The 11,265-nt window shown below is 37.2% G+C and overlaps 1 protein-coding gene across 1 annotated transcript in view; it reads left to right on the forward strand.

Moving 5' to 3' along the window:
- TTC27 (tetratricopeptide repeat domain 27) overlaps positions 1-10,893 on the forward strand; it is a 125,177-nt gene extending 114,284 nt beyond the window's left edge. The window contains exons 17-20 of the mRNA XM_065631646.1: positions 2,973-3,170; positions 6,640-6,751; positions 7,348-7,448; positions 10,670-10,893. Of these exons, the coding sequence (XP_065487718.1) occupies positions 2,973-3,170; positions 6,640-6,751; positions 7,348-7,448; positions 10,670-10,792 (534 nt within the window). The 3' untranslated portion in view covers positions 10,793-10,893. The remainder of the gene's footprint in view (positions 1-2,972; positions 3,171-6,639; positions 6,752-7,347; positions 7,449-10,669) is intronic.
- The last annotated feature ends 372 nt before the right edge of the window (positions 10,894-11,265 follow it).

An 11,265-nucleotide genomic window follows, 5' to 3' on the forward strand; every position in this document is an offset into this window, starting at 1 on the left:
GAGAATTGTCTTTATAATAAAGCTTTATTTTGGGAGGGGCATAGGGACACCTCATATACTGCAGATTTGTCATTTTGGATTTGGTGTCTTAAAGGTTCTTTTCTTACTAGAGTGATGTCAAGTTTAATTAGTCTTAGAGAAGCTTCTAAAAATTGTTTGACCAGTGAGTTTTATCTTAAAGGAGCTGTTTGGAGAACAATTGTGGAATGAGATTAACTGATAGCAATCACAGCATTTTAAAATTATTTGGTTTGTGTCTAAGGTTTTGTCTTGTGGTGGGTTTTGTTTCAGTTTTTAGTAAACACGTATTATTGAGAAAAGCAAAGGAGAAGGAGGAATGCAGGTGTTGTGATGTCATCCTAAACACAAACTCTCTTTACAGTGGTCACATGGAGCCCAGTTCATTAAAAAAACATACATTAAAAAAAACCCAAACAAATGCAATCTGCTGCGTGTGTGGGATCCTGGGCAACAGAGCATTACTTTAGTAGTTTAGTATATATGACAGTTAAAAATGTCTCAAAGATAAAAATTAAAATTTAACACTCAAGACAACCATCTAAAATTGAAAGCTCTGTTGCACTGCTAATACTTTTTGATGATTAGCACGATTCACTTGCAATTTGAAATAGCTTACTTAACAACTGGGCACAGCCAAGTAGTGTTAATGATTCATTAGTGTTTAATGGACCCCTTTAATCCGGGTTTTCACACTAGCTTTATTTTAACTGCTGTAGTGCTAAAGCTTACATGATGAATTATAAAAAAGATATATTATTACGATGAAAGCGTAAGCAAAGCCTGAACTCCGTAGGAATATGCCTTATTTTTAGGTTGCTAAATCCTTCTGACTGAGGAAACCAGGTTTTTTTTCAGGTGCAAAAAAAATATCATTTGCTTTAAAACTCTTGATAACTCTACACGATACTCATGTGATCTAGTGTTTTGGACTTTGAGTAACAGTTCAGTTAATCTGAGAAACTGAAGAGTCATATGTGTATGTATGAATCCTCAGGACCAGTTCTAGTTCCTTTCCAAAAGAAAACATAGTTTGATGTCTCTTCTTAAACCTCTTTCCTGTTCCGTTTTGTGGATTTTTTTGTTTGTTTTTATGTTTTGTTTTTGTTGTTTGGTTTTTTAATAACAATGCTATAGTAATGGAAATATCAATACTTGCTGGTGTTTTTCCAGCAAATCATTATAGAAGACTTGCTTCATTTAATGCTGGATCTTAGTCCTTTAGATCCTAATGATGAATGCAATATGAATTTCAGAACTTTTGGACTATTAGTAGTTGATCGTATTTTCTATTATCTTAAGTGAAAAGCTAAGCTCCTTAACAGAAAAGACAAACAGCCACTTTAGGGCTATACTGTTATGGTTTTGGGGGTGGTGGGGGCTCTTCAGCTGATGTTCAAATACTACTGTGATTTCATGTTGATTATGAAAAGATACCAGGGAGATGTGTAATTTTTTTTCATTTTTTCTGTTACATAGATTTGTTTCATAACATCATCAGCCATTTTTATTTATTTGGCGGTTTTTTGCCAAAGCTTTACTATATTTGATAAAACTTGGTAATTAATTCTTGAGATGCATGGTAATTGAGTCATTCTAGAGAAGAAAAGTTGTTTTAGGAAACTGAGATATCACAAATATAAAACTGCATATGTTTTCATTTTAAGTTTAATATGTTAATACTTCGATACTGTCATGATTTTTACCTTACTTTGTGCCAGTAAACTTAGTTTGTTAGGCTGCGCTTCTGTCCTACTTTTCCTAGAGCAGTGGTATATTTATGTGGTTTGGGGCTATTGACACATCATCTTTGAAATTGGTTTTATTACTGTTATTAATATTGCTATTAATGTGATTTCATTGTAAGTATTGATATTACGTGGACAAAAATGATGAAGCATTGAAGTTGCCAAATGATAGTCTTACAAGTTAGGAAGCATCAGCATGAAGGTGTTAACGTACCTTTTACTGGCAAATATCTTGAATACAAAACTTACGACACTTCCATTTTTATAATTATTTCTTCCTCAGTCTGTGTGTCTTATGCACTACACAGGACACGTAGTTCTCACTTAAGAAGCCACAGTTTTCTGGGTTTTATTTTCTTCTAATTCACCGCATGATTCAGTGTCTTGATTTACATTTGCTGTTTCTCATTTTACTGAGAAGGAACTGAGGCACAGCAAAACTGTTCTCTGAGTGTCTGTTTTGGGACACAAAGACTCATGGGTTTTTTGGGACACTTGGTATTATGTAGCATTTCAGACATGCAAAGCCCAACTCCCATTGAATTTGCCAGCAGCTGCAAGTGCTCAGCATTTCTGCAGCTCAGATGCCACCTTCTCAAGCCAGTGACTGAGAAAGCAAGGGCGTTAAATGAGTACTTGTAAAAAGTTTGATTGAAATGACCTGACTAGTAATTCACTGAAGTATGTTAAACACGGAGTTTCCCAGGGTAGTATTTGCTTGCCTTCTACTTTCCTATCTCATCCACTACACATCTTTCAATTTTCTGCAGTTAGTTAATTAGAGGTCCTGTAAATGCCAATGTCTTCCGTTACCTGAATTAATCTGGTTCAACCTGTTGACTCATCTTTTTATTATATAACTATATTATAAGGTGAAAATATCTTTATGATACTGCCACAGTTTCCTATACCATTGTTTTTCACACTAGCCTGTCCCAGTAACACAAATTTCTGTCTTAGTTCTTCGGCCTATTTATGTTGACCTACCATAGAATCTTATAGATGGGGTTTAAGTCAGTTGAATTACTTCCCTAATACTTTCTATTATATAATTACTCTCCTAATAATGTAATTCTATACTTGTGATATGGTACTATATTTGTATTACGCTGAATCATTAATAGAGACCAGATATTACAGATATCATTATGTATACGGGTGTTGATTTGAGTTGAAATAAAATCTCTTTCCTGATGCTTTTTTAAGGTGCTGGCTATTCTGGTCAGAACGGTAGTGGATGGTATGGCTGATCGCACTGGAGAGTTAGCAAGTGGTTTGAAGGGGAAATTGCAAGAGCTCTTGGGCAGGGTGACTTCACGAGTGACAAATGATGGGGAAATCTGGCGGCTTTATGCCCAACTTTATGGAAATGGACAAAACGACAGTGGTGAAGATATCGAAAAGGTAAATGCGTTGTGTGGTATGTTTTTATGGATACACACTTATGGTGCAACCTTTTCGTTCTCTAATAAACTATAGTGCTGTAGTATGACATGCTCTTGTTCCAGACGTGTTTTGCTGTAGTGTTTCTGTAAGCTTATCTTCTGCTTTTCATGTTCCTACAGCACACGTTTTTATTAGCTAACAGAAGCAAGATGTTTTACATCAGTTTTTGTGGATTTTCAAAGAATCACTTTATTTTATCAGCATTTCATTTTAAAACATCCTATCACAGCATGTGTGCGTTGTCTTGGATTTGTAATCTGAAACTTCTCTTGGCAGCAATCTAATGGCTATAATCTAATGGGGGTTTTTATTGCTTTTTAAAATTGGAATCTTTGATTTGCAAGACAAGATATTGCAGCTTGTGGAAAAAAGTGGATCTTAATGGCATGATCCAGTAGCATCATAAACCATCTATATTCTTCTTTGCAGTCATTAAGGGAAAATACATTTAAGACAGTCTATACCACAGTTAGAGTTCCCAGAGTAAAAGTTTTTTGCCCTTACTTAGTTTAAAATGGAATTATTAAACAATACTATTTGATTCTTGATCTGCTGAACCCGATTGGTTTTCTCTTTACTGGTCTCTGGTTTGGCTACGTTAACTTCCATCTCTTGTTCCTACCACTTCCCAGGTAATCAAGTTAAGTGCATTTCCAAAATAACCATTCTGCGCTGCTTAGAAGTGTTTGCTTTGTTGTATGCTGGAGTGTGCTTTGAATTTTGGCAATTTAATACCAAATGCAAGTAGTCTTGCACACTCCAAAAATACTTAAGGGTTATCAGATCTTCACTGAAGCTGAAAATACACAAGGTCAGCGTTCAGTAGAGGTTTCCTAACAGGGGTGTCCCTTTGGCCTGGGCAGGAACATCAGTGTGGAGGATTGCTTGTTGCTTCATGTCAAGCATATTATGCAGGTGGTCGGGCATGTGGGGTTAAACTTATCATTATCTGGGCCTTGCTCATTGTTTTCATCTTTATACTTTACCCTGTGAAATGCCTTGTTTAGTCATTGCTGGTGGCCCTTATACCTCTAAATCCTCCTTTTTTTCCTTCTCTGTTTTTCTATACAGCTGAATAATAAAAGGGATTTGGCCTTTTTAGAATTCAGAAATACAGACACTGCAATATCCTGTAATATATCCTCAAATTCTTACTCAGACATGCGAAGTAGCAGAGGCCCTGTCTATACTATAAATGTAATTGTTTCAGAATCTGGTTACATCACAGTATTTTTCAGTAATCCAGTTAAAAACGTGGTTTCAATTTGTAGAGTAGACAGGATTTTAACTGTGTTTCCTAATCAGACTGGTTATGGAACACACTTGTCTAGCTTGCCCTGCAAAATGGAATGATGTTTGTAAGTATTTGAGGTGTGCTTACGTGTGTATCCAAGTATCCTGGTATGACGGTACCATAGATATAAATCATGAAATAACAAAACTGCCTACAGGCACAGCATATATTAATTTACAGTGTAAAAATTAATTTACAACACACTAGATAATCACTGGTAGCTTCTCTTATGACATATTCTAAAGTAAAAATGTTCAAAACCAATATTTATTGGCTTCACTGCTGCAAGCACCATCATGTGTCAGTCAGATATTAAGTGAACATAACTGTCTGTAGAAAAATTCTAGATGTACCGTAGCGGTTTTCCACCCATGTGTATTATGCAAAAGGTCAATGAATACTGAAAGGGCATTGTTTACTATATTGCAGCATCATAGGACAAAGAGATGGGAACAGATCTACCATAGTGTCATGTACTTCCTTACAAATGTAGGGTTTGACTTTTATTCCATAAGGTAATACCTTATTTAGTGCAGATTTAATTATATTTAACCAATATTGTTCCTAACATTGAATTTGAAAGAACAACCTTTTATGTCTGGCTGTTGTAATGGGTGGGTTAGAGGTGTGGGGGTTTTTTTACCTTTCTGCTCTGCTACCATATCTGATGCCATTAACCACTAGAGTCTACAGTTACAACTCACAACAGCACTTTGTAAATTGAATCAGACAGGATTTATGAGTTAGGAGTGTAGAACTATTGAAGTGTTGGGTTTGTGAGGTTTTTTTCTTTAACTTAGCATATATTTACTCTTACGCTTTTATGTATCCAACCTGCCACCTCATTCAGGACTTCATTCTTTCCTATGCTGAATGCAGTCCAGTCCACCACTTTCCCACCAAGGAATCTTTCCAAACTTCAAGTTTCCTGCTGGTCCATACCCAGGCTATGAAACCCTTCTGTTCCTTGAACTTTCCTCAGCTAATAACTGTTTCCTTCCAGGGTAAATCCAGGTTCCAGAAGTGCAAACAAACAGCGCACAAGACTTTGAATTCTTTCCCCTCCCTGACATCTGTCAGCAAAACCCCCCTAATTTGCTGCTCTGACCCAGACACGTGCAGACTGAAATCAGACTGCTCTAAAAACTCTTGTTCCTCCTCTTGGAAGTTCTTGCCTCTGCTGGCCAGAACTACTCCCAATTATAACCTAGGTTATTATGAAAAAAATTATTTTATCTGGTTTGACTTAATACACCTTTAATGCAATCTACAGCAGCATGAGCAGTTCAGTCGCCTGTGCAATAGTGATTAAAGCTCTGGTGGGAGAGAGCAGGTAGAAGTTTCTGGGGTGACAACTCCCAGTTTTAATCTTTGTTCAGCTTTCAGAAGTCTTTATTGTGCTCATGTGCATATACCGCACTGAAAGTTTATTTTTTATATGATATTTAAACTCTTTTTAAAAAATATTTGAAGTGTTATCACTGAACCAAGCCATGTAACTCCTGGCATATATTGATATTTGGTTTGTATTTCTGATGCTGTAGAAATAAAACTCAAGCAGAAGAAATTAATTTTTGCTTTTTAAATTTTTCATGGTTTTTTTCTTAATGGCACACTACTTACATATTGTTTACATTTCTTTTTCCTGTTCACACTGAGATCCAGAGCATTATGGCAGCTAATAGCTGTGCCTGTAAAATACATTATTTGCCAAGAATATATATACAGAAAGAAAGCTTTGATGTATTCAGTTATAAATTTTTTAGATACAAAGTTGCTGTTCAAAGTACGAGTACAAATATTATTCCCTCTTTCATGTGTATTTAATTATGACGACTTGGCAAACATGGGTCACATCCATCAGTCTAGACAGATTTTTAAAAGATAAAAATTAGCCACATGTTACTTTATATGCATCTCATACTTGAGATGCAATATTGGTGAAGAACATCTGTGTTACAGCTGGTGTCTTAGCGTTGCAAAGAAGGACACTACTCCAACTCACAGGAAATCAAGTATAGTAAAAACATTTTCATCTTCTGGATTGAGCATTAATTTCATAGATACTTAAAATTAACTTAGTCTCCTAATTTGTTTTCTCATGTACTGATCATTTTTTTTTCCTCCATGCAGTCACTGCAGTGTCTTACTAAGGCACATAAGTGTGAAATTCAATCAAGTGATTGGGAGAAAGATGTTTCTTCTTTTAAGGAAGTGGTAAAAGGAGCCATAGAGATTGCACATGGTATGTTCTACCTGAAATGAACTTTTATTATTTATGAAGAGTATAGCAAATATTTATTAAGCTTAGTAACAAAATAATGCTATACTTTACCTATTATATTTATTCCTACTATTGGGAGTCCTCCAACAGAGAGCAGCATCCTGATAGTGCATACAAAAATATACTTGGAATGAGGCAGAAATTGTGTTGGGTGAGTCAGTAAACATATGATTGGTAAACATGGAATCAATTAATTTCATGGTCTAGCAGTTTCATAATGCAAGTGAAAATACATCTGTAGTTCATCTCAGGCCTCAAATCGTCACATAAGTTTGATTGACTGTGCCAGTCAGAAGATGGACAAAACTTAGACTCAGACTGTTTACTATGCTGTGATATTTGTGTTTAAGAAGGATACACATATCTGTTGGATTTAGAGGTATCTTCTCAAAATTATATGACATTATTTTTCTTTGTGTTTCTTTTTGGGGATATTACATTAAAAAATTGTCTATGGAAGAAATCAAGATTTTTAATTAAATGTTGTTTAAAGATTATTGCTATAGAGGTAATGCTTTGTTGTTTTGTGGTCCTTTTCTTCTGTGTTTGGATTCCAGTGGCCATAAAATGCAGCAAGAACAAATCTAATCATCAGGAAGCTTTGCAGATACTTTCTTCAGCTCGGCTCAACTTACGTGGCTTGTCATCCAAAGCGAAGGTAGGAATGTTTGAAAGGAGGAATTTTTGTTTGAAAGCTAGAAATCTTTGTTCTGTTGCCAGAAAGCATTTATCTGTTTTGAGTCATTTATAGATCAAATAATCCCTGCCTGTCCTACTACATAATCAGATGGATGTTCACCTCTATGCTGTTAAGGATTCCAGTTTTAAGGAGGCTTCTATTTCCCTGCTAGGCTTTGACTGAAGTAAACCTACTGCTATAAAATGTCAATGCTATCTCTTAGGCTAAATTAGAATTTAACTTAAAATGTTGGGCAAACAGACGTGAATGTTTGGAGGAAATCAGTCATTTCAGAGACCTGTTCCTTATGTGAGCAGTCATGGGGGGGAAGCAGGGCAGTCTCAGAATGGATGTAAACCTACAGAAAGGACCAAAATGTGTCAGGACTACTTTGCATCACTTGAAGTGCTTTTTAAAAAACAGAGTTATTTATTAAAAGCAATAAATAATTTTTAATAAGGTTTTCATGGAGACCCTATCAATTCAGATATTAGTTCATTGAAAAATGTCATCATGTTTGAATCATATGTTGGGGTTTTGGAGTTGTGCCTCCATGCCAGGCACCCAAAGAGCTGAGTATGTTTCTGCGCTGCTGTCATCCTAATTTTACCCTTCTCCTTACAACACGAGACACAGCCATTGTTTAACTGAAGACTGATCTGGAATACATTTTCATTCAAAATATACTTAATGTCTTAAAGAAGTATTTTTTCTGGCTGCATGTGGGGTTTCTTAAATACGAATTACAGAGCATAAGTTTTATCATGTGTGCTTGTGTTACAAAGTGTTGATCTGTCATCAGTGTGTTAAACTTGGCTCACTCTCTTTTAAGTCCTATAATTTTAAGGATAAAAGCCTAGGAAAGTTGTATAAGCAGACACAAGCTGGCTCTGTAGCTGTGCTTTTAGTTACTGGCATACGTAAGTCTTCAGAAGGCAGTGAAAAAAGCCACAACATGTATGTTTTGTTGTGATTCACAAAATGGAAGATCATGCACTATCTGAAAGATTAATAAAAGGTGAGTCTAGTAAATTGTACTCTTAATTCCTGAAGGCACTAATTAAACAAACATCTGTGTTACTGGCAGATAATGGTGCCTCTAAGTTTTATGGCACTTCTGAGAAAACTGACATGTTAGAGTTAAAATTATTGGTGTGACCTCATTGTTTTTGCATACTTTCCAAGATGCCATCTTATTTTTAATTCGAAGTTGTATTGCATTTTCAAAGTGTGTTGTGGTTTAAAAACTCAGTCATCTTCTGTAAGATACTGTGCACAAACACTTTAGCACTGTTTATACCTGTCCAAGCTTGACTGCAGCATCTCCTTTTGCTGACTTGTAAGTCAATATTAGTGTGAGGTTTTTTTTCTTTTTTCTTCTAACAGAGCAAAGCATTTAAAAAAAACGGGCTAAGAACAGACTCGGTCATTAAGATTTCAGGAGGAGTAAAAGAACAGTGAAAGTAACTTTTAAAAGATGAAATTCCAAAATTTTGTAGTCAATAGATACGGTTGGAACAAATCAGTAGTTTCTGTACAGGTGAACCATTGTCACTTCTGAGACATCTTGTCTTCCTGGGATCTCCATCTCTGACATTCCAGCCCCTGTGTTGTGCTGGACTCATGATGCACCCACACTCTGCTGAAGGCTGCAACCCAAAAATGCATTAACAGGCTCCTTTCTATCCAGAGCCTTCTGGGCAGTCGCATGGTCTGGCAAATAGCATAATGGGCTCTCTCCTGCTCCTTGCCCCTCTGCATCATTCAGATCTGACAGACAGGGTCTCCGAAAAGGAGAAAAAGGTCATGGAACTGTATTGGAAATGCATGACATGTGGGTACTGTTGTGGGGAAACATGGAGCACAAAGCCCAAAGAACGATGGTGCATGCAGCTTCCCTAGGCTACATCTAGTTGAATAGATCTCTTTAACTGTGTGCAGGAAAAGGGAAAAAAAAAAAAATCCTGATTTATTTAGCTGACTTAGCCAGAAAGAACCAAACTTCTCTCTCATATTCCCAGTGTGAGGTTTTTGGGCTGAAAGTCAGAAAAGTTTCTGTACTTGCAACAGTAATATGTTCCTATTTTTATGTAAGATGTTCCCTTTTTCAGTGACAACACTGTTCTGAGGCACATTGAAGACCTTGGTTCAGGCCTTTTAAGTACATTTTTGTTTATATACGTATCTGTATTGTCCCATTATGTTTTGATGATATAATGATGTGCAGATGCACTCCAGAGCAACTTTTCTTGGTTTGTTTTTGTCTCTAAATGTACGCTTTTAATTTGTGTCAAATTAAGTGTGAATCACTCTCCTTTACATAAGAAAGGGGAAACATATGTTTGGGTGTCGTGTCCTCCCTCCATATTTCTGTGGAGTGGTACCTCACACAGCCTCCATATTACTGGGGTCAGATGACAGGTCCTGGCCTTGCAATAGCAATGTGTTGTGGTGCAGCATGTGCAAAGCTGCAGTCACAACTTGCATATCTCAAGTCTTTAGACAAGTCATTTAGCATTCTTCTCCCTTGGTTTCCTCGTTAATCTCTGAAGATCCTGATTGCTCATGAGTTAGCTGCTTTGTGTTTCTGTTAGTCTTAAAGTCTTCAAGAAAAAACTATTTTTATTGCTCTGTAGTGTTTTGTTTTCTCTTGTATAACTTAATTACACACAGATTAATGTCTCCACCCACACATGTCTTGACATTAAATGTTAAAACATGTTTATTTGAGGTTTTGGAGAAAATGATGCAACAGAATATAACACTGGGAAAAAATGGCTATTGAAATTCACAACTACTTATTTATCAGCAGGTGGGTTTGTAAACTGCAGTGACAGTATATGAGATGGTCTTCTAATTTGAGTTTTGTGGTAAACTCCTTTACTTTCTATGGGATCAGGAGTCAGCGCAGACAGAGCAGAGCAGAAACCCAGCGTCCACAGGAGGGTTTGGCCCCTTTGGCAAAATATCAGGTGTGTTGCACATACCTTAGATCTATATGTGTGCGTGTACATATGTATCCATATATGCACCTTCTGTTCATTAGCTAGAAAATGGCCTTTTTAAGGAGATAGATACCATTGGTACCGAAAATACAAAAGGCAGGATAGTGGTGATAAGCTTCCTGTATTGTGTCTCTACACTGAAACTGAGAAACTGTAAGCACGTTTTAAAATAATGTATTTCTTTTTGCCATGCAGCAACTTTTTGTAGATGCAACAAGTAACGAGGTTGACAGTGAGATAGCTGATGAGGTGACAAGCATGGACAACATGATCGCTGAACTTCAGGAACTGAGCAACCAGCTGAGAGACCAGCGCTGACACACGGACCAGGCTTCACGACAGGAAGACGATAATGACTTGTTTCTTTTGCCACAGCTTTAGCTGAGGAAATGGTAACAAATCTAATGCAGCAACACTCAATAAACATGTTTCTGTATAGTGCTGTTCTTGTGGTCAGCTTTCTTCAGCGTTCAAGCTGCATTTTAAGATTATTATCTGCTCTCGCTGTCTTGAAAAGTTGCGTGTTTTGGTTCCTTAGGCCCAGATTTTCTGGAACAGAGCTCCGTGTGTTTATAAGGCGATTATTGAGGATTAGTTCTGCCCGGGTGCATCACTCACGCCCAGCGCCAGAGCTCGGGGCAGCAGGAGAGGCGCCGGGGCGGGAACAGCCGGACAAGCGCGCGGCAGAGGTGGGAGCGGGACCAGCCTATCACCCTCACCAGCGAAGCGCACAGCCAATCAGAGGGTGCGTCTCTCTGCCGCTGGCCAATCAGCGGAGCTGTAGGGCTGGC

Source organism: Caloenas nicobarica, chromosome 3 (assembly GCF_036013445.1).
Source record: "Caloenas nicobarica isolate bCalNic1 chromosome 3, bCalNic1.hap1, whole genome shotgun sequence".
Lineage (NCBI taxonomy): Eukaryota > Metazoa > Chordata > Aves > Columbiformes > Columbidae > Caloenas > Caloenas nicobarica.